The following is a 25,288-nucleotide window of genomic DNA, read 5'->3' on the forward strand; positions in this document are numbered from 1 at the left end:
AAAAAAAAAAAAAAAAAAAAAAAAAACCCCTCAGCAAGACATTTGTTGATGTAGATAAGATTCTAAAATTTACACTGAAAGGTAAAGGACCTAGAATACCGATTATAATTTTGAAAAAGAAAAATAAAGTAGGAGTTATCACTCTACGCAATTTCAAGACTAACCTCACATTCCATACAAAATTTAATTCAAAATGAATCACAAGTGTACAATTTAAACCAGAAGACTACAAAACTTTTAGGGAAAAAAACAGAAGAAAATCATTAGGATCTAAAGCTAAGCAGGAAGTTATCAGATTCCATAAACAAAATTGATAGTTTTCCTCAAAACTAAAAAACTTTGGTCTTGCAAAAGGCCCTCTTAAGACTATAGACTAGACAAATCATGAACAAACCACATATGACAGAAAGCGAGCTTCTAAAATACACATTTTTAAATTCTCGTAACTCAACAGTAAAAATTCAGAAATACAATTTAAAAGTGGCAAAAGATAATGAACTGACATATCACTGAAGATAGAGACAGTAAATGAGCACATGGAAAGATGTCCAATGCCATTAGCCATTAGGAAAATGCAAATTAAAACCACAATTATATTTGCACTATAAACCTAGCAAAATGGCCAAAATTAAAAAGAGTGATAACACCAAATGCGGGAGAAAATGCAAAGAAATTGTCACTCATCCATTGCTGATAAAAATGTAAAATGGGGGCCGGGCGCGGTGGCTCACGCCTGTAATCCCAGCACTTTGGGAGGCCGAGGCGGGCAGATCACGAGGTCAGGAGATCAAGACCATCTTGGCGAACACGGTGAAACCCCGTCTCTACTAAAAATACAAAAAAATTAGCCGGGCGTGGAGGCGGGCACCTGTAGTCCCAGCTTCTACGGAGGCTGAGGCAGGAGAATGGCGTGAACCCGGGAGGCAGCGGAGCTTGCAGTGAGCCGAGATCGCGCCACTGCACTCCAGCCTGGGCGACAGAGCGAGACTCTATCTCAAAAAAAAAAAAAAAGGTAAAATGGTACAGCCATGCTGAAAAACAGTATGGCAATTTCTTAGGAAACTAAACATACAATGCAACTATTATACAACCAAGTTATTGTACTCTTGGGCATTTCTTCCAGAAAAATAAAAATCTGTTTTCACAAAAAAACTGTACATAAATATTTATAGCTGCTTTATTCCTAATAACCCCAAAATGGAAACAACCTAGATGTCCTTCAGTGGATGAATGGTTAGGTAATCTGGTAAATTCATGCCATGAAACCTTACTCTGTAATGAAGAGGAACAAACTATTATTGATACATGCAGTAATGTGGGTGGATGCACAGATTTTTTTTTTAAATTTTTTTTTATTATTATACTTTAAGTTCTAGGGTACACATGCACAACGTGCAGGTTTGTTACATATGTATACATGTGCCATGTTGGTGTGCTGCACCCATTAACTCCTCATTTACATTAGGTATATCTCCTAATGCTATCCCTCCCCTGGTCCCCTCCCCACAATAGGCACCGGTGTGTGATGTTCCCCTTCCTGTGTCCAAGTGATCTCATTGTTCCATTCCCACTCATTGTTCTCACTATGAGTGAGAACATGCGGTGTTTGGTTCCCTGTTCTTGTGATAGTTTGCTGAGAATGATGGTTTCCAGCAGACGCACAGGTATTATGCTCAGTGGCAAAAGCCTTTCCCTAAGCATACTATATTGTATAACTTCACTTATATAATTTTCTGGATATGACAAAATATATGAAAATGGAGAACAGATTAATGGTTGCCATGAGTGAAGGAGGGGCTGAGAGGTAAGGATGTGGCTGTGACTATAAAAAGGCAACTGGGTAGCTCTCTGGTGATGGAAATGTTGTATAGCTTCATTGTATCCTGTCGATATCCTGGCTGGGATAGTGTTCCATATATAGTTATGCAAGATGTTGCAACTGGGGGAAATTGAATAAAGGGCATACAACACCTCTCCTATTATTTTTACAACTCTGTGAATCTACGGTTATCTCAGAAAGTTTAGCTTTTTAAAAAAGGTAAAGGGAATGCATGTTTATAAATAAGATACTGTGATTTAGGGGTTCATCAAGTACTTGATCATGGAAGCAAACAGGTATCTTAAGAAAAAAGTGCTGACAAGCACAAGTAACAAGGTTTAGTCTGTCTGTTACCCCAGGAAGCCATTTTTACTGCTTAAGTTCATAAAACTACCACACCTCCTGCTATGTAACGGCTCTAATGTTAGCAGGATGCTAGGAGGTAAACAGAGAAAACCCAGATGTTTCCCTTGGTTTTATTATTGATAAACTTATATAGATGCAAATGAAGATAAAAAAACGACTATATATATCGTATTCACTCACCTGGCTCATTAAATTCAGATTTGAGTTTTTTCCGGCCTTGAACCTGAGATTTTTTCCTCTGTTTGGCTTCTTTTTCTTTTTCATCATCACTGAAATCTAAGGCCTTGCAGAGAAAAGTATATAATAGGTTTATGTTACATGGATTTGCCAATTCAATAGTACATATTTGGAGGTGAAGAAAACAAGCCTATTATTAATCATTGACTAAAAAAAGTTGCCTTTTTGATACTTAATATTTTCTATATCTGAATTAGACATGGTAGAAAAATAAAGTATTTTTTGATAAATGCTTAATGACTCTTTAATTAACACAGGTCAGTAATCAACCTTCAGATATGAGTCTGACTTCCAGTTTAGACTTAAGATTCATCATAGTATCAGATGCAAAAGGGTGCCAAAGGTAAGAGTATCAAGGACTAAATAAATTATATACATTATCAGAGCCAATAAAAAATGGAAGACAATGTTCCATAATTCATTCATTCAAAATACACATCCAAGCACTGTTCTAAACATTTCACAGGTTCATTCTTTACAGGTTTACCATCTTATTTTTTAAATATAATTTTAAGTATATAGCAAGAGCTATAAATAAATGAGGGAAAATAACGGTACACAAATCATGAGGAAGCTATTTAGATAGGACCATAGGCAAAGGCTTTTTTTTTTTTTTTTTGTTGGCGCAGTGGCACGATCTCAGCTCACTGCAACCTCTGACTCCCAAGTTTAAGCGATTCTCCTGCCTCAGTCTCCTGAGTAGCTGGGGTTACAGACGCACGCCAACCTGACCAACATGGCAAAGGCTTTTATAAGCAGATACATTAATGATCCAACTCCTAAGAGGAAATTATTTAAAAATTAAAGGTGGTAAAACTCATATGCAACTAAGAATTAGGATTCATTCTTATAATCCACCGAGGAAACCAAGATTTATGAGCTATTTATCTTATGACTGCCATGGTATCTACAGGTCAGGCATTTTATTATTCTATTAACACCAGAAAACTTTTATTATGTTTCATACAAAAAATATATGAAAGCAGGCCCACTATGTATGGATGGATACACATTTAAAAAGAAGAAATAAAATGTGTATGAAAGTCTTTGTATGTAATTTTCAGTATGGCTTCACTGGAATACATTCTAGATCAAATCCTCCATCAACAGGAATCCATACACTTCAGATTCTGAAATCTAATTTGAAAACATGAAATAATTGTATGCCTTCTAATGCACTATTTCTTACTACTGATCTTAAAGGGATAAGATTTTAAAACTCAGGTTAAATCTGGTATCTGACAGACACTAGAAAGTATGGAGATCAGATAGAAGACTCCTTTTTCTGAGAAAACAGATTAAATGTACAATGAACGAGTGCTACGACTTAATGCTATGTTATTATAGTGCTGGAAAAAGACAAAAAAGGAAAAGGAAGACTTTCTTGATATGGATAACCCAATAGAAATACCTGAATAGTTAGCTATGAAAATAAAGAGAATTTTCAGGGAATGGAAACAACACACACAGAGGCATGATAGAACATAGTATATAGAAAAAAGAAAAATAGTTCTGAAAGGTAAAGTGAAAGCTGCTGCTCTTACACAGCAAAACCAGAAAAGATAAAATTGGAGACGCTAATAAGGAACTTTATTGTGCCATTTTAAATAATTGAACATGATCTTAAGAGCAGGAGGGAGGAACTAAGGATTTTAATTGGGAATAGTTTATTTGACAGAGATTACTTTGGTAGTATTTTGCTATCACTCCTAAAACCAGAGAAAAATTCACGTCTCTTATATGCAAATTAATTCATATTTCCATTCATTAAATACATTTATTCAACCATAAAGTATATGGTGGCATATTAAAAATGCCTATGAAGATGAATATGATACAACCCTAGGTAATTTTTAGTTTATTTACACAGTCCAACATTTCATAACACATAATTTCTCTTATTTTCCTTTATGCAAGCTTTCTATTTTCACATCACATGATGTTTCTCTTTTCTCTTTTTAAGTTTAAACTTCACGAATTTATAATTTTAATCTATGATCAACACCAGGCAATAATTCTATACTACAAAGTTTCATCAACAAATATTACATAATTAAATCCCAACATACTTAATGATCCAGTTCTAGCTACTTGGAAAAAACGAACACCATGAACTAGGTGAGATGTAATTTGGCAATTAACCTAGTCAAACCAATTTTACGAATAACTCACATTGCTGTAATTGGTAACTTCAATGGTTAGGTCAGAAAGAACAGGGATTCATTAGAATATCTGGATTTTGGTCGGGTGCGGTGGCTTATGCCTATAATCTCAGCACTTTGGGAGGCAGAGTGGGGTGGATTACTAGAGGTCAGGAGTTCAACACTAGCCTGGACCAACATTGTGAAACCCCGTCTCTAATAAAAATACAAAATTAGCTGGGTGTGGTGGCATGTGCCTGTAATCCCAGCTACTCGGGAGGCTGAGGCAGGAGAATCGCTTAAACCCGGAGACAGAGGTTACAGTGAGCCGAGATTGTGCCACTGCACTCCAGCCTGGGCAAAAAGAACAAAACTCCATCTCATACCCAAAAAAAGAAAATAAGAAAATCTGGATTTTACAAGAAATATGTTTTGAGATATTTATGAATCTCTAAACATTTTAAAACATGTAATTCCAGTAATAAGATGCTCTAGATGCTCTAAACTTAATTCAGAACATTAAGTGAATATTCAGAGCCTCAACTGAAATCACATAAATACACAGACTTAGAAAACATAATTCCATTTTAATTCAGATACTAAGCAAGGATCATTCACTGGTTAAGTGATTAATACCTGTACAAAACCCTCTAAGTGGGTATAAACCTGATTCATACCTCAGTAAAATTAGAAACTAACACAGATCATGATTTAGCATTGCTTTAAACATCTAAAATGACCAAGGTTAAATCTGTAAATATCAAAAATCTGTAATACTGGCTGGGCAAGGTGGCTCATTCCTGTAATCCCAGCACTCTGGGGGGCTGAGGCAGGAAGATCGCTTGAGGGCAGGAGGATCACTTGAGGCCAAGAGCTTGAGACCAGCCTGGGCAACACAGTGAGACCCCCATGTCTATATTCGTTTAAAAAAAAAACAAACTGTAATACTGAGAAAACTTCATAAGAACTGCCAAGAAAGTTTTAAAAACTCTCCTGTATGATTTTTACTTATAAAAATATTTATATACATTTTTATTTTATACTATATAAATACATGCTATTTTTAAGAAATGAATATATTCATTGTTGTAATTCAAAAAAAAAAACCCTCAAGATAATCTGCTTAAACACTTTCATGGAATGTTAACCAAGTAATCCTATTAAATCATTAACTCATTTATATATTATTCCTAAATTTACTACACATTTCTAGGAAGACTAGATTATCAAGTCACCTTGGGGCATAAAACTATTGTTTTGCTGACGTAGATACAAAAAGAAAATCAAGGTCCCTTTTTAGAAAGGTAGTTATATCGTTAAAAAGTAGAGAGTTAGGTAGCTTCCAATGATCTTGTGCTTCCAATGATTTTGTACTTCCAAAAGAAGGGCAGCTTACTACTACTAAAAGCACCACGTCTTCATGTCCCATACGGTGGGTGTATTTACTAAACTGAATTAAATTTTTTAAAACTAATGACAGCCTGCCTTTATCACACATCAACAAAGTTAATAAAAATAGCAAATTACATTGTAAATAAGGTGATAATTATTAAAATACAACTAAATGTAACTGAAAAAAGGTGTTTTTCCTGAATGACCAATCAAAACCTTTCATTGAAAGGTATAAAATAGTCATCTAGGAGGATGAGAGAATACATGGGCTAGAACAGGAGAATGCAGTATGGCTGCTAGCCAGTATTAATGACTTTCCTAACAGCAAGAATGATAAAATTTATAAGACTAAGTCCTGCCCTACTTTATAAAATGTTGCATAAAAAAAACTTATACTTACCTCTGGTGGTGGTTCCTGATCATTCTTCCACGATGCATCTGATCCCTTATCCCTTGGTGGGGTGGGGATGGGAGTCAAAAAAGTATTTATCACAATTCTGTTAAGTGATTATAACTTAAAAGTACAGAAAATAATAAAGGACATGAGTTCAACCTTTAATTTTGCAATACACTTATGTGTCTTTTACCTTATTTCAAAAGATGTGGGAAGTTCCTAAGAAAAACACAAAAGTTGGGCAAATATAAATGTTAGGATTAGGGAATTGGAATGAGAAGCCAAGGCTATGGTGTGCAGTGGAAAGCAGATGGACAGCGCTTTTGATTTTTGTTTTCATGATATTTGCAGTTTTCACAAAACTGAGTTTTAAAAAAAAGCTTATTTCACGCCAACCGTAGATCGGAAGTTGTTCCACGTGCGAACTACACAAAACTGACTATGAGCCATTCCCTTTTCAAAGATTTTACAGGTTTAATGGCAGAGATATCAATATGAATTATTTTCTCCTCAGTTTACCTGAGGAATGTCAGTAATCCTCTATGAGTAACCAAGGCTTATTCCAACACTGATTCTCAAAGCAGAGAGGGTCAAATAAAGGCTAACTATGAATAGTTTGAGGAAGAGGAAGAGGAGCTGCTTTAAAGATTCTGAAGGACGATATAACAACTGGCGTGTGTGAAATGTGTAACTGCAGCTGAAAATCAACAACTTTTGGTGGAGAGTTTTACACTTTACAACCAACAGAAGTACAGACATCTATTACGAGCAGTATAATTTGTGAAAGCTCATTTTTAATCTTTTTAATTTTGTTAATTTCATAGTTTCAAGTACTATTTTGTTATTCCATCATGTTAAAATATCACAAAGTAAAATATTACAAAGTATTAGGACTAGATGTCCTTATTGTTTTAAACTAGATCTTAAAAATAAGATTCCCAGGAATTAAGGCCATTAAAATCAATGTACAGATGTCAGTTTGCTGGCACAACATGAAAGTTGTTAAGTTTGCTTTAAATTTTTGATTCAGAACTTTGACATTATATATGAGCCATTATCAATGACTTTTCCATCACTTAAAAGAAAAAAAGCATTTCCTCAATTGTCATTTCACACATGCGCCTTAAATACAGCTCTGGTATTCCTTTCTGCATACGTGACATCTCATGATCTGGACTGCTGTTAGCCTGGAATCACAGACATAAATGGGAAAAATTCCCCAACTACTGCGTCTATTACAAAAAATCAAAATCTACTAATGGAAAGATCAAGCAACATTTCAAAAAGCACTTTTAACAAGACAGTAAGTACATGAGAAACTAAGATCAAAATAACCTCATCAGAGAACAGTAAGCTTGAAAGGAGCTGAACTTCTCTACCTCAAAGACAAAGTCCTCCACCGAGTTCCCATGACAGACGCCAAAATGCAGTCTAGAATACAACAGTTTTCCTGGGGGAGGGAGGTTTCTGAAATATAGGTCTAATTTCCCAATTCATGATTTACTACTACTTCTTAATAGAAGAACTGCAAATCAAAACCAAAGACTGAGTCTATTATTTAAAATCTATTTAAAAACCATCTTCAGAAAACCACTTCAAGTTTATCTGTTTTAAGCTAAAATACTCTATTTGTTAAAAAGCTGCATATATGGCATATCCACAGCAGTATCTTTATATTCAAAACAGGATGAAATGCTAAATATTTAAAGCATTTTAGAACATATGAATATCTTGAAGGCTTTCTGTCTATTTAATTCATCTTTCTTATCAGTGTTATTTAGGAAAATAACCTTATGCAATCTGAAGAATAATTTAGGCAAAATATTCCTCCAGATCTTTATGAAGATTCTTAAACATGAGTTAAATCAATTATCAGGACTAAAATTTTCATCTCTGAAATAAATGAAATTTGGTGACTTGAGACTTTATTTAATATGTAAGTGGCATAAGTAATCTTCTTATGCCATGCAACTGGGGCTGGTACCTTTGACATAATATCAAAGTTACTCAGTGACTTGCCAAAGCTCCTTTGTTTTCCTGCAAAAACAGTATCTATAAAAATCTATCGCCTAGGTTTTAAGTTTCCAATAAAAGAAGAGCTAGAACTAAAAGGAACTTCTTTGTCAAACTGAGTGCAAAGTCTTTCTAGATTTAACCTTCCCCCAATCTTTGGCAGTCTTCTCTTCCACTCCCAATCTGAAAATATTTTTAGTGGCTCATATTCATTACATCATTCGAAAGCATTCAAGTTATTTTTATTTAAAAAAATCTATTCTACTTAAATTCATATGCTATCTGATGATATAAAAAATTAAATAACATAATTATAACAAGTTCAACTGATACAAACAGCTCTACGACTAACAGCTGGCAACAGCTAACATTTGAAAAATATTCAACCAATGGGAGCAAAAATATAAAAAAATTGCTGGTCACATGCCACAGAAATCACTTAGCATTATTTGTAGAGAAAATGGAGAGCACTGGTTTGTTGGTTAGGTCAACTCCATACACCATGGCTTTCTACACAATTCTTCAGGGACACGTGTTAGTTGTCTCTCTACAAACTTACAATTTATAAGCAAAATAAAGAGATATACTCATTTTTTTTTCTCTTGAAAATTAAGTTTTATTGAAGAGCAAGGTCTCTAAATAGAATCCAAAGAGAATTTTACTTAACTGAAAAAAAAGTTATTAAGAAACGATAGTAATATTAGTACTAATACTAAAATAGCAAGTACATTAAAGAAAGTATATAATGGAAAAAACACTGACCTAGAATCAGATAGTGTACAAGGCTCAAATGTGCTCTTAATGGCTGATTATTTCATTTTTTGCAAAAGTTCTATGTACAAAATCTGAAAATAAATTGTAGGCTTCAAAGATATTGTTAGGAAGATAAATGAACTCTTTGCAAGGGAGACACAATATAATTATAAGAAACTATATCACTGAGAATTATTCTTAAAATATAAGTTACGTAAGTGAAGAACAACCTGGCAGTAAAGTACTTACTGTTTAAGTTTTTCTGTGAATATATATTGGGTGAAATCTTTCATTGATGGAGCAAAATACATAGTCTCTTTTATTTTAATACCTTTACTCTCAATGTGATCTGAAGAATTAAACCGTAACACATAAAATGGATGTGCAACAGGTCCAAATATCTCAAATATCTGTAATAGAAACACAAAGTCCTCTTTTAACACGTAAAATAACTATTTGAAAAGTTAGCAGTGTTTTCTTTTAAAAATCCCACTGATAATTGCTAGAACAAGGTAATTTTGTCAATGTTAGGGCAATAAAATAATTTTTTATTTATATTTATGTCATTTTTACATACTCAGTCTTCATGTATTGATTAAAATGCACTCGCTCATTCCAGATTTCCCTTCTATGAATGTAAAAACAACAGTAACAAGTTTGTTCCTCACCAAATTCAAACCATTTTGGTGGTACCAACTAGATGCAAATTATGATTTTTTTAAATTATTGTTCATTTAAGTTGTAAGGTACAAAGAAAAGGATTATAACTGGTAACTTTTGACAAATAACATGTATACATTTGGAATCATCAGATGGGAAATATAAAAGCAAGCTTCTAACTTCAATAGGTGTTAAATCACTTTTGCTGTTTCCATAGTGTCAGGAATTTTGTAAAATTAAAGACTTTTTCTAATTTAACAAATAATAAAGTAGAAGTTATTTACATTTAAAAAACACAAAGATGGTGTAGCCTTTAACATTTAACTAAAAGAACTGCTTTTAGCAGAACCACATATTTTACTTTTGAAAACGTTTTAAGAATAATGAAAGGAAACCTCTTGGTTTCAAACTGTATTTTCTTCTCAAAATACGTGAATTAAAAAATATATTTTCCGGCTGGGTGTGGTGTGGCTCACTCCTGTAATCCCAGCACTTTAGGAGGCGAGACGGGTGGATCACCTGAGGTCAGGGGTTCAAGACCAGCCTGGCCAACATAGTGAAATCCCATCTCTACTAAAAATACAAAAATTAGCCAGGTATGGTGGCAGGCACCTGTAATCCCAGCTACTCAGGGGGCTGACGGAAGAGAATCGCTTCAACCCAGGAGGCAGAGGCTACAGTGAACTGCGATTGTGCCATCGCACTACAGCCTAGTGGACAAGAGCGAGATAATACATGTATATTATAGAGATAAGACCATGACCAATGCCAGCACAGATTTTTCCAGTCTTTTTTCTAATATGTTATTTTTTCTTTACGACCATACTGTAGTTTTGTATACTGTCCCTTTTTAAAAACCTGAAGTTGTTCCATGTTGTATTCTTTAAGTATAATTTTAGCAATTGTAAAACACCTCTTTACGGAATCAGAACAACTTATTTAACTTCTTTCTTTTTGTAGGACATTTAGGCAGCTTACAATTTGTTCAACATAATACATGATGCCATGATAAAAATCTTATATATAAATCTCTATACTTCACATTTCCTAAAAATTGATTTGTAAGGAGGGGAAGTATTGAAGCTGAAAGTACGATAATTAACACTAAAGCATAAAAGTTTTAATGGAAATTACTAAATAGCTTTCTAAATAGATTGGACCAATTTATACCAACTGCCTTGAATATGGTTGTTTTATCACCTCCTCAGTTCTTGATTTTTGATAGCAAATGCTCTGCACATTTTATGATCTTTAGTACAGCACTGAATCTTTTATTCGTTTTCACTAAGGCGTAAAACAGCTCACCTATCAGGGCACCACCATTCTGAAGATACGTGTACTCTAAAAAGAAGTAGTGACATTAAAAACTATTAAAATGCCAATGTATTATGAAATAACACTAACAGCATCACAAATTTAAAGCTTTAAAAAACTGTAAAAGCAAAAAACTTTAAGAAAATAGCAAGACATTTGCTTTGAAAAGGTTTAGATAAATCCAGTAGACCTCATCCAGTAAGAACTGTGAAGGACGGAAGAGGTGTACTCAGCACCACTCTTACTGGCCTATCTGACATACATTATTGTAGTCTTATTTTCACTTAAAATTGTTTTAAAAACAATTCACAAGTTTAATTCCCTCAAATACAGGCAAACCCAATTCTTCGTTTGGGCAGAGATTAAATGTCCCATCAACCAGGAAAAAACACTTCCTATAATAATGAATGTGAAGGCCATATTTAGAAAATTGTGAAACAAAATGAAATTTATTTATAATCTACCTCCTTTGTCTTATTTTATTTCTTCCCTATTGACCAATCCACCAATCCCCATCAACAATTATAAATAAAACATGAAATTCATACATTCTTCAAAAAAAAAAAAAAAATCTTTTAAGTTTCCTGTGTATCCATTAATATAAAGTAAAATAATCAGTGTGCAACCTGGTACATAGACTGTTTCCCAGGTATTTGTTTCCTAGATAGCATGAATCCATTTCCTAAGAGTGAAAAACGATTTCAATGGAAAAATTCCTTGCAAACTTCAGGTCTATGCAGTATGGTTTGAACTAAAATACAAGTGACATTCAAAATTCTTGGACAAAATCAAAGCATAACATTTTAGTTGACTGTTCCTAGGTTCTGAAGTGTTTATGAGCCACAACTATAATGAAATCATTATAAAGTTTTAGGTAAAATAACATTACAGGCAGTAGATAACAGGAAGCCATACAATAGACAGTATGTGACATGAGCCAATACTAATAGGTATGTTACAGGAAAACTTGACCAAGTTCACATAAGCAATTTAGCTAATCCAGAGTAGAAAACAGGAATTTAATAATATTTTAAATCACCATTAGCCTCTGAGTGTAGAGTTTAGATTGACTAATACCTAAGAGCTAAACTGTAAAGAGTAAGTTAAGACACAGCAAAGCTCAGGCCAGCCCATTTCTCCTCATACAGCTCCATATGAGGCACCCATATTCCTTCTCGGTCATTCCACCCAACTTAGGGGATTTTGTAACTTCCATACTACCTGATTCAAGATAAAAGCAAAGGAAGTAAAAGATTGTAAGGAGAGTATAAGAAATTGAATTTGGAAAAGTAGCAGCTGAGACCTCTACTATGAGGTGGGCAAGCAGCTTTCTTTATATCTTTAAAAATGGTATATATTCTGTAGGTGTTCCTATAAAAATTTAATCCAACTGATGCTTTATACTTGCCCTGTCATTGAGAAGTGGTTTCTTAGGTATCCTTTCACTTGGCTCTAGCTGATAATACTCACCATTTTTTACTCAAAGGCATCATATTTTTGCTACAAGATCTCCAAGGATTCCTATCACACACAGAGGTTAATACACACCATAACAACAATGTGGTACAGCTATAATGTAGGGTCTGCTGGGAAAAGTAACTGACAAGCAGAGAAGATATAGAGTGCATGCAGTTCCCCAAATTCCATCCCAGCATAGGATGGGCTTAAATGTTCTGTGTGCATCATGGCAAAAGTTTCAGTGGCGTAGAAGGCCTGTTTGAGCCAGCAGGCTGGACGTGCACAGACAATACTGCAAAAGGGAGAATGAGCTGTACTCTCCTCCCCATCTCCACACACACACCATGTCACAAACTTACAAGTTATCTAGAGGGGACTAGGTAACTCCCAGTTTTTCTATTATCTAGGAGGGGACTAGGTAAATTCCAGTTTCTCTAAGTAACAATAACTACATCAAGGAATCTCCAGGACGGAACAATGCTGGCAGGCTGTGCCTGTGAAAGGCCAAGATTTGCAAGCTGCCACCTGGGAACAGCCTTTAAAGAATGTCTCTCCAGGTAAGCCAGCTTTGGGCTAAATTGCCAAAGGAGAAAGGAAATGAGGAAATGAACCTTTACAACTCTTCAACATTGTCTTTTATCAATCACTTTGTGCTTTTTTCAATTCCCATTAACAAAAATGAAAAAAATACAGATAAATGGAGTATTCTAATCTATTAGGTAAACTGATCATTTCAATCACTGTGTGTATTGCTGTATCACAAGTTACCTTGAAATATATCATGAGAACTGAGGGGGTGGAGAACAATACTCCATCAATATAAAAGAGTCCTCTAGAAAATCATCATATCCTACCAAACAAGACAGTAATATAATCTTTTAAAAAGGAATCAGTAAAAATTTCCTACCCACTGATATATGAGAAGGAAACAGATTCCACTAGTTATCAAGAGACCTAGAAGTTATTAGGATTAAAGGGCAAAGGTAAGAATAAAAATCTGAGACTGTCCTCCCTTAATCAGTGGGGAAGGTAAAGGGAGGTGGAAGGGAAATGAACCTGGGTTGTAATCTCATCCATTTCAGCTTTGTGACTTTTTAGCAAGGTTTCTCAAGTTTTAAAATAGAGGTAATTCTACTTCCTTGCAGGGTTTTAGTGAACTTAAAATGATAACATAAATATCACTGTAGCTGATTACTATTGTGTTACTGAAGAGGGAAAAGATGTTCAATGGCTTGCTACTGAAGGTAAAACTAATTTAGTATTTAGATAAGACATGCTAACAATCTAAAAGGTACTCAGTTTCATATTGTGCTTATTGGTTTGTTTAACAAATACTTTCTAATCTCTACTTCCACTACTATTTTGGGGAATCAGTATTTTTCAAAGACTTGTCACAAAGTCTTTCAAAAGCATTTATAAGGCATTCTATGTAAAATTAGAAATAGATTTAATTTTTGTCAACAGGCTTATGCCATATAACTAAAGTTAGAGGTATAAATGTTATATTTTAACTGACTCTTTTCAAAGTTAAATAACAGCTGAATATTATTAGTCACATTTACATGTCTAGAAATTCAAATGTAGTGGAAAATACAAAAAAATGCCTGTTTAGAGGTTTTAATTTAGCAAAGTGTTGAGTATTTTCAGATTAAAATTGTCTTAAGTTAGGTACTTAGAAAAAAAGACAACTGTCATTAAAATCACAAATAGCTCCTTTCTTGTTTGTATTCAACTCAATACACATTTACTTGGCAAAAATAATTTCCAAAGAACTGTACTAGGTACAATGGGGGATATCAAGGTGAATAAAACTGTCCCTATTGCCAGGAAATAAATACTTACTTAGTATTTACATTCTTGATTTTAGAAAGTTATTATGTCTTCTGCCGACCAGTCAGAATTGCCTACTTTGCTGGGTACATTGCACAGTTTTCTATATTAAGGTGGACATGCAGGGTTGTTACATTAGAAAGATGTTAAAAGGGACCAAATCTTACAGTAATTACTCGAGTGCACATATTTGTAATTCACCAGGATGTAAGATACAGTGGCAATTCACTGCTGTCAGGGAAATATTTTTCTATTTGGAAAAGATTCCACACTGAGCTTCCACCTGAGGAAGTCAAAGTCTGAAAAGGCTGAGAGCCACTATTCAAAGGAGCTCACAAGACAAAAATGCTTAAGAGCTACTATACTATGGGAATTCTTCTTCACTCAGCTGGGTATATGGAGGGTAGGAAATGATGTGCTATACATTACGTAGACTCACTGCCTAGCAAGTTATCTGACAAACACTAGGAAAGAATTCTATACATGTGTATTTAATAACTCATGCGGCAAAGAGTAATAATCAGTAGTAAACCAATTTACAGACAGATATGAAGTACTGAAGGAAATCAAGAATGTACTGAAACTAGAGAGCTCTAAATTGTCCATCAATTAAAATAAATAAACTCTTCTGAGAACTGATGGGGAAAGTCAGAAAAAAACAATAAATAAATAGAATAATTTGTAAGATATGAAATGTTTTACAAACCTTTCCTGCTGCTTGTCGATCACTTTTAAAAATTACAGTCTCCTCATTAACTGGAGGTAGGTTAGTCATAGATTCAATTATTACTGAAAAATAAAATAGATTACTTCAAGATTTACTTATAAGAGAATGTAGAATTTTAATGAAAATCTAAGCTTTAATTCCAATATAATTTAAAATAAAACTGAAGGTGGGATTATTACCTCATTAACCATTTCTCTTCAGTAAACAAAGTCTACTTATTACCACATAGCACTGGGAAATGTTTTATACCTATTTTTAATATAAAAAGCTACAACTCTAAGGGAAAAAAATTAAAATGCAAATCCTACAGAAAATCTGAATCATCCATTAAAGAGTCAACAAATTCAAGCTATGTACATATTCTCAAGTAATTTTTACCAAAAATAGTGTAATCACATTTAGTTGTAAAACTGTTTTAAAAGAAATTAGTCTTCTTTCTTACTCTTAAAAATTCTTTTCTAAGAAGCACTGTTTAGTTAATGGTATACGAAAATGTTAATAAAAGGCTTCACAAAAGCATCTTCCTATGAAAAGAAGTAAAAGTGCTAGAGCTCACAGTAATTTTTATCATTACACAAAAATTCCCTCCTCAAAAAGCAAAAGCATAATCTCCAAATCTCCAGTTCTTTTAAATGACACAAGTGTTAAAGAACTGATCTACCATAACAAAGAGAAAACACACACACACACAAACACACTCTCAATAAATTTTCAGAAAATCAGAGCCACAAGTAAGAACACTTTGTTTTATTACATAGATAATACCATGTCCACTGAGGGAATAACCAGTAGTAAACCAATTTACAGACAGATATGAAGTACTGAAGGTACTTTGGGAGGCTGATGAGGAAGGGTGGCTTGAGCCCAGAGTTTGAGACCAGCCTGGGCAACATAGCAAGACCTCATCTCTATTAAAAAAACAGTTAGTACTTTCAAATTCCAAATATACACATAAGCAACAGATCAAGGGGCAACATGTTTTGAGTTAAACCTGCAACAGTAGTATGTACTGATTTTGACCCACTTACTCTTTATTCCCATTAGGTTGATAATTTTTTTAGTCTATGTTAGTCAAAATAGTATTGTTAAAAATGCAAAAATGACATGCATTATTCCATGTATGTCATAGAGTTTACATTTTTTTTTTGAGAATCAACATTATGACCTAAAATTTTTCTGTATACATCAAGTCTAATAAATGTTTAAATCATACTAATCAAGAAATTAGTAGCCTGTTTATCTATACATATTATTAAATACCATAAGATAACTCTAAAACTAGTAAATGTAATGATTCCAGAATCATGGAATTTTAATTATTATTTTTGAAAAGAAGGTTCATTTTAATCTACATTTTAATTAATAAACTAAAAAAATACAAAATCATGTAAGTATTAATTTTTTAAAATATCAATATAGACACTGTTAGAAAAAAGTCAAAAGAAAAAGTCCAATTTCTATCACTGACTCACTGTACAACTGGTCCTAAGAGCAACTGACTTGAATTTTTCTGTTTCCTTAGGTCCTATGGAGGCTGGTGGGCAATCTAGGTCCTCTTCACAGTTCCAAAATCCTATTACTTTGTCAGTACTGAGTTCTGTTCTCCGGCATATCCTACTATGAGTTAACAGTATCTGCATTAACAAGAATCTGTTCTCTTATAACTCAGCAGCTTCATATTTCATGCCAATAACAGTATTAAATCACAAAACTTTCTCATGTGTTTTTAAGACAAAATCAAAGGTGCTCCCCCAGAGATATCCACACTCTAATACCCAAATCTGTAAATACATTACATTTTTAAGAACCTTTGTAGATGTGATTAAAGTTAAGGACCATGAGATAGGGGAGATTATCCTGGATTATGCAGGTAAACTCAATCTAAAAAGTCTTTAAAAGCAGAGAACCTTTCCACGTATGGTTAGAATGAGGTGAGATAATGGAAGAAGGCTCAGAGGCAGATGTTACATTACTGGCCTTCAGGATGAAGAAAGAGAGCCAGAAGTCAAGGAATGTGGGCAGGCTCTAGAACCTAGAAAGAGCGAGGAAATAAGATTCTCCCCTAGTACCTACAGAAAATAACTCAGCCCTGTTAACACTTTTAATTTTAAGCCCACTGAGACCCACATGAGAACTGTATGACAAAATTGTGCTGTTGTTAGGTCTGCAGTAATTTGGTATAGTAACGTTAGAAAACTAATAAACCAAATCAAAGGAAATTCTGGAAGAAGTATGTCAGTAAAAGCAGACATTTAAATTTCTAAAAGGAAACTGTATTTACATATAATTTTAGTATAGGAAAACTGAATTTTATCTCTTCAAACTTAATGACTATAAAGTGTTAATTACGTATGTCTAAAATTTACTAGTCATAAAAGTCACTGATTCAATTATTAGTGCGTGTTTGGATATAATTTTTATTAATAAAATTCTTAACATACCTAGTTGTTCGATAATACTTGAAACCATCCCAAGAGGCTTTAACTCAATATCTTCAGGCAGAATAATAGTGAGTTCTTCAACAGAAGGCAGTTCCTATAATTAAAAAAACAAAACAAAACAAAACATTAAACTTCCTCCAGCTTCAACAACTTAAAAGAAATAAATTTTCCATTTAAAGTGCTACACGTCTCTGAAAATGTGTGCTTAGAGCATCTCTTTAATGTTATCCTTTTAGTGGTTGCAAAGACTTGTAATAGCACTTCCCTCCCTCCAACATTTTTCGACCTAAGTGACTCAACAGGTCTCAAGTATACACCCCAAATTCAGTTAGATTAAGAATAGACATAAGTACTATTCTAGATTCTTCAGTCACACTTGAACAAGAGACTACCTACTTCCTGTAAAAAAGGCTATTATCAGCCGGAGACATTCCATTTGAAAAGAAACAATTCTACTGGTAACTATAATTTCTCCACAGAAGTTCTTTTAGCTGTCTTGTTAAATTGGTTAATTAATTAGTTTGACTGTGATTAAATAGAACACAGAAGCAGCAATCTTTTCTGGGACTGTGTCAAAAAGAGTTGAATGGCCTCTTCAGGAAAAAGGAAATGACACCTATGAGTGAAATATTGAAGTCCTGAAAAAAGAATGCAGGCTTTAGCCTATAAAAACTATGAAGGTGTTGCCTGATACCTTCTCTATCCAGGTTTAAAAAGTAAGTTTCTTTACACCTAAAGATTTCTCTTTTCTTACCCAGCTGCAAACTGCATCTCAGTTGCTATGGAAACTAGATATTGAAGTACAGATGAATCTGAAGAGAAATCTAAGAATAAATCCGACCTTAGCCTTTAGATTAAAAACACAGCTTTCTGTTCTTGACCCTTGCCAAATGATATAACTCTCAGAAGGAAGCTTTTCCTCAAGATGGCTTGAAGTGCAAAGACCCTACCCAATGGCATTTTAGGAGTTCAACTGGGAGAAGGATAACTTTTCGAGAAATGCTGGAAAAGATGTGAAAACCTACATAACACGAAGTATACTGCAGATGAATGCATCTTGAGTAATCATATTACCCTACGGAAACTTTAACTAGGTTGTTAAAATCATTCAACCAAAGTTGATAAGCAGACATGTAAAATACATTTTGTTTCTGGGATATGCTATTTTCTGATAAAGGATTACTTATGGATAGCAACACTACGGGTCTCAACCAACTGATGCAGAAGGAAGTCAGCAACGTGCCTTTATATGGTTAGTCTGCCTGGTGTTAGAGGAAATTATTTTGTTTTATCCATCAGAATTCTTATGAGTACTTTTAAAGAGAGAATAACCACTTGCCCTTTCATCATATTAAACAAGGAAAGCCTTATCTTGGGAAGACTATGGTTTGAAAGTGGTTCAAGTGTATATCAGAATGGAGAAGGGAGTTTAGTTGTTAGAACAAACTGTGACATTAAATAGCCTTTTTACAGAAGTTCTTAGCTAAAGAAATCTCACACCTTGTTAAATATAAGACTGGATAACTATAATTTTGGGGGATTGCAGAGAAGAGGACTTTAATGATATTTCAGAGGACAATTGTGAGAGGAGTTTCACATTGACTCTGGTTCTGGGAGTTGCTCCTCTTGTAAGTGGCAAATGTCATTTGCTAATCCAGAAGTACAGTGATAAAATCTGTCCCATTGCCTGGCCATGTTATAAGAAATTTCAGTACTTTTGGATTGGGATAAAGCCTACTGGTTAAATATTCTCAAATAAATAAGTGCTATTTAACCAGCATGAAAGGCCCCTGGTTTTGTATTTTCTATTATGAGGAATAAAGGCCCATGCAATATAATATTTATGCTTTGATATAAATCTAAACTGATACTGTTTTGCTTTTGTTGTTTGTTTAAAGTATAAAAGTAAAACATGTTCCTATTTTTACAAAAGGAAAAACTCAAGCAGTATGGAAGGATACAAAGTAAAAAGCAAAAATCCCCCTACTTTATTCCTTTCAACCACCCAGTGCCAAGCCCCATAGATAGCGAATGTTAACATGTATCTTTCAAATACATTTACAATGCAAATATAAACTTGAATTCTAACTTCAAAATATTTTTTACTTAAATAAAATATCCATATTTTAATACAAGGTATCCTTTTTACCGATCATACCCTGCACATCTTTCTATACCAAACAAAAACACATATCTAATTTTACTTAAACACTTAGGATATTCCACTGTATCAGTGGTACTATAATACACTAGCCGCTTGACACAACATATATCTGCCCTTTTAAAACTTTTGCCACTACACACAAGTGATACAACATTCTGTTACATATATCTTTGTGTAACCCCTGTGATAGATTATTTTGAGTGGTCCTGATAAGACTAAAACATATGCATATTTAAAATTTTGACAGTTACTGCTAAATTTCTTCTTAAAAAGTCACATCAATTCACATTTCCACAATGTATGAGAGATTTCCCCACACCCTTGCCATTACTAGTAAGTAAATTTTAAATCTTTGCCAGTCTTACGAATATAAAATAGTATCTTGCTTTAATTTGAATTTCTTCATAAGGAAGAGTGAACATCCTTGCATGTATCCTGGCCATTTTAATGTGTGTTATGAATTGTTTCTTGTATAACTTTACATACTTATGAGGGGCTTACCTTTTTATTAATTCATTAAAAAAAAAAAAAAACCTTTGGATGTTCAAGGACATTTGTCTTTTATCAAATATGTAGCAAATATCTACTCCCTTACCCCACAGCATGTTTGGTAGCTAAAGAACTTAAACTATTTCAGTTGTTTAGTCAACCTTTGGCATTTTAATTTTTATGTAGTCAAGTATGTATATATATATTTGGCTTTTGAAACTTGTGTCACATTTAGAAAGGTCCTCTGTATCCCAAAATCACTTAAAATTCACTATTGTTTTCTTTATTACTCTAGTTTCATTTTTTTAATATTTGCATGTTTGGTCCATTCACAATTTTATTCTTGTATAAAAGTGCAGCAGTGATTGGCTTTATCTTCATCCAAACTACTAGCCAGTTATCCTGACATGCTGTAGAATAATCCATCTTTTCTCTCACTGATTTGAAAAACAAACTTTAACATATACTAAATACACTTACATATTTGGGTTTTTTACTGAATCTCCATTCAATTTCTCTGATCTAGTTCAGTGTCAGTACTAAACTATTTTAACAATTGTTTTCATAAAGCAATTCAGTATTTGAGATGATGAGCTGAGCTGACTCCTTTACCCACTCCATAAATATTTTTCCCCTTGGAATTTTTTTAACTGTTCTCACATGTTTATCTCGCTACATTTCAGAACTATTTCATATTAGTGTTATTGGTACTGATTGAGATCACACTTAGTTATAGTTGCCTTCATAAAGGGTCCTATATAAGTGCTTAGGCTCATTCCAAGCTATTTTATATATTACTCGCTATTATAAATTCCTATTTAACATATTTTATTACTATTACAAATAGACCCTTTATAGGGTATTGCTACATAAGAAAGCATCATGGTGAAATTTACTTTTAGTAATTTTCTTGTATATTTATTATACAACCATATTTTCAAAGAATAAGTTGTCCTTCTTTTCAATATTAGTACAACACAGCTTTCATTTTTCAGATGATACTGGTTGACAATTCCAGAATCTCAAATATGAAACAATTGTGATGACAGTGGACATCGCTAACAGGAATGTTCCAAATCCTAAGCATAATGATGCATTTTTATCGGAATTTCTTTTTAATGGGTTAAGAAAGTATCCATCTATTCCAATTTTAATGAAATTTTTAAAATCAGAAATAAGTATTGAGTTTCATCAAATATTCTTTCGTCATTTTGAGATCATTATAATGTAATTTTCTATAAGTTGAGCAGTTCAGTCTACAGGGTCTGATGAAGTCCTGATGTTCTGCTTTCAAGAGTACCAGAAGACATCCAGTATGAGGAAGATAAGCGAAAATATATAAAGCCAGATTATTTGTAGTCAGTCAAGGACTCACAACTTTGGTCAAAAACAGAGTCTGGCAGGCCCTCTTAGTTCCTGTTGCTGTTCCATGTTTCCAACCTATGTACTAGAAGAATGAAAAGTTTTGCCCACAAAGGTGAAGGTTCTCTGATTCTGTGTAGAACCAAACTTCGGGGAAAACAGACACAGACACTGTTATCTGAAATCACCACCATATTTCCAATACCAGTTCAGTGATCCTAGTACTCTGTAATATAGGAATGTACAGTTTCATGGGCATTCCTAAAAAGGCCAATGATGGCATTAAGTTGCCTCTTGACAGTAACAAATCTACCTATAAAAGTGATGCACATGAAGTCTCACCCCAAATACTCCACAAAACATAAAAGGTATATAAAAACTAAATAGTATATACAAAATATGTAAGAGATAAGTGAAACCATCCTTGTACAATTCCAGGTTAAGAGCCTGTTATAGAGTCTGCCTTTGAAAGTCCAGTTAAATGAAGCAGTATATATTAATTTTGAGAAAGGCACATATTTGGAGGTCTGAATTAAGGGAAAACAGATCTATTTGTTTCTTTTAAATGAGCACGCTAAGTGAGGAGGACAGGCTGGGCACGGTGGCTCACGCCTGTAATCCCAGCACTTTGGGAGGCCGAGGCAGGCGGATCCTGAGGTCAGGAGTCAGAGACCAGCCTGGCCAATATGGTGAAACCCCATCTCTACTAAAAATACAAAAATTAGTCGGGCATGGTGGCAGGCACCTGTAATACCAGCTACTTGGGAGGCTGAGGCAGGAGAATCACTTGAACCTGGGAGGTGGAGGTTGCAGTGAACCGAGATCGCATCACTGCACTCCAGCCTGGGTGACAGAGTGAAAGACTCTCAAAAAAAAAGAGAGAGAGAGGAGGACAAAGAGGAAAAAATAATCCAAACGCCACCAAGAAGGCACCCAAGAGATGTGCTTTCCATGAAAATGTCTGGCGGGTTCAGAGAGAACTTTAAAAGGTTCGAAGGGGATAGATTCCTGCAAGGTATAAAAAGCAATTTCCTTTGGCAGCCATATCAGACAAGGTAAAGTAAAGATTTTTGTCTTGATCTATGAATGCCAAATGTCACCATCTCTTTCTCAACTAGCAAATTTAATCTACTGTATCACTACCAAGCCTAGTCATTCTTTATCAACTATCCTGCTGCTTTGCTTTTTTCTAAACATATTGTCGTCCAACATTTCTGTATTTACTTAATGTCTATTTCTCTAACTACACAATAAATCCAACCATAACTAGGACCTTTTTAGTCCCAATCATAACGAGGACCCAGTCTTGTTCATTGCTATAGCACCCAAAAAGATGGTTAGCACATAGTAGGTATTTAGTATTAATATATATCTATTAAATGAACTAGCCTACCTCTTCAGTCCAAGCTTAACAAAAATCTCAAAAGTCAGTCTTAGTCTGAGCAGAAATCAGATAATGAAAATATAACCCGATATAGAATCCTCAAAGAATGAAAAAGGCTTGAACCTAATCTTCTCAAAAATAAAATTTAAAAGCCAGGCTTCCAAGGAAGCTTAACTGCCTAGGATTGATGCATAGGTACCTCTGGGTTGCAGCAGCAAACATTATTACAATTATTAGATTAACATTTGGCTCCCTGATAACACAGCTGCTGCCCCTCCTATGATAATGAATAAATCTCCTCAGATACAAAATCTCCTTTAAGGAAATAAAAATCAATCACTTTGCTTTTCCACATTTCAGGGAAGCGTGTATATGTGTGACACAGAAGAGAAACACAGACACACTCCAATAAAGGGGAAAATATGGCCAGAAAACATACTGTGGGACCATTCTGGCAGTGCACAAAAGGTATAAACAATCAGATGTAAAATGCATGCAAGTAAACTGAAAAAATTGAAAGTAGAGGTGATAGGAGAGGCCTGGGATAGAAAGACCTTCTTCATCACCCATAAGCAACAACCAAGGGTACTAAAAATAAAAGACAAGGCGATTTACTGCAGATTAGAAAGATTAAAGTATCAGCCTGGATACCCCACAACCCTTGTTAGAAGAATGATGAGTAGATAGGAAAGACTTTTTATTTTATTTACACAATATTAGATAAAAATTTAAATTTAATTAAGATTAAATAAAATTTAAAACTCAGTCTCTTCAGTCACACTAGCCACATTTCAAGTAAGACAGCACAATATAGACATCCCCAACACTGTAGCTCTATCACACAGCACTGCTTTACATTCTCACATATCAAAAAAGCCCTCCATTACAAAACACATTCCCAGGTATTAATAATATCAATGTATTTCTGGCCATTAACACAGGTATAATTTTAAGACCACATTTTAACAGCATGCACCATACTACTAATGAAGTCTTAATGATAATCTGAATACTCTACTTGGGAAATGAAGATGTGTGATAAATCTATATTTAAATTTTATTGTTTCCCAAAATTAAAATGCAACTAAAAACCTGTTCTGGATGTACATTATCTGCGATTAGAAGTAATTATTTTATCATACAAATAAAATTATTATAAATGTTTACTAACAAAAAATCAAAGAACAGGAAAAAGTTTTTCTGGACCCATTTATTCAATACTTCTATACATAACAAAGAGTAGGAAAGGAAAGGAAAAAACTATTTCATTCACATCATTAGCAAATGAAAAGCCTGCATGGAAATAAACATCCCCAAACATCACAGCATTTGGGAAATGAACTACTAAAATTCAACATACTAAAGAAGCTCGACCATTTATTTCCTATACACTACACAGTTCCAAGTCAAAGGCTTTACTGAGAGGCAATATAATCCAAGCAAAAGCAATTTTAAAAATCTTACATTAGATGATTCATTCATCCTTCACTTTGAGAAAATATGCTACATGATTATTATTCAGAAACTAAATAATGAGAAAGTCCAAATGACCAGATTCCAATGTTGCTATGCAGGTCTCCACAAATACTAAAAACACAGCAGTTTGGAATGTATCTATTACTAGTTCAGAACCTGCTTCTCCCCACTAATATGACTTCAGACAAGTCTCTTTCTGGTTTCATTTTTCTTACCTACAAATAGTAAGGAAACTGAACAAAAGTTCGAAACAGTTATACAAATGGTTAACAACAATTTAAATGTCCAACTGCATGGAATCAAAAAGATAACACATTAATACAGAAATTATAGACTAGATTCGAACGAAACAATTACTGTGCTTCTGTGATAACAGATATTCATAATGATGGCATTAAAGACATGCAAGATCCTAACCACACTTCTGGAATATCCATGAAAGAGCAATTATTGTCTATGTTGTAAGATTATTATATTTTAATTTTCTAACATCTGTATGGTCTATAAGGTTACTCAGTTAAGCAAAATATTCAAAAGAGTACCACATAACATTAAAAATCCATCCTATTAAAAATGAAGTTACAGACACACCATTCAAAAAATGGGTGCCTAGAACTTCCAATGCAAAAATGGAAGGAGCTAATATGTCAAAAATGGCCCTCTGAGAAGGTAACATTTATAATTTACAACACTCTTGACCTTTCTAGCATTTGTGAAGGCTTATTGAGCAAAAAACAGTATCAGTAAATTGATGACTTTCTAAAGCAAAATTATATAAGGAAGCTTCAGTAGGATTTTCACTCACAAATATGGGAAAAGGACAGCAGAGGTTGGTGGGAGAAGGAATCAAACATTCCAAATGAAAACT

At 33.9% G+C, this 25,288-nt stretch overlaps 1 protein-coding gene across 2 annotated transcripts in view; it reads right to left on the reverse strand.

Annotated features, from left to right (window-relative positions):
* NAF1 (nuclear assembly factor 1 ribonucleoprotein) overlaps window positions 1-25,288 on the reverse strand; it is a 38,683-nt gene that overhangs the window by 4,443 nt on the left and 8,952 nt on the right. For both annotated transcript variants that reach the window (XM_011983980.1, XM_011983979.1), the window contains exons 3-7: window positions 17,546-17,639; window positions 15,084-15,166; window positions 9,365-9,525; window positions 6,356-6,407; window positions 2,366-2,468 (exon numbers count right to left, since the gene is read on the reverse strand). In XM_011983980.1, the coding sequence (XP_011839370.1) occupies window positions 2,366-2,468; window positions 6,356-6,407; window positions 9,365-9,525; window positions 15,084-15,166; window positions 17,546-17,639 (493 nt within the window). The remainder of the gene's footprint in view (window positions 1-2,365; window positions 2,469-6,355; window positions 6,408-9,364; window positions 9,526-15,083; window positions 15,167-17,545; window positions 17,640-25,288) is intronic.

Source organism: Mandrillus leucophaeus, unplaced genomic scaffold (assembly GCF_000951045.1).
Source record: "Mandrillus leucophaeus isolate KB7577 unplaced genomic scaffold, Mleu.le_1.0 Scaffold259, whole genome shotgun sequence".
Lineage (NCBI taxonomy): Eukaryota > Metazoa > Chordata > Mammalia > Primates > Cercopithecidae > Mandrillus > Mandrillus leucophaeus.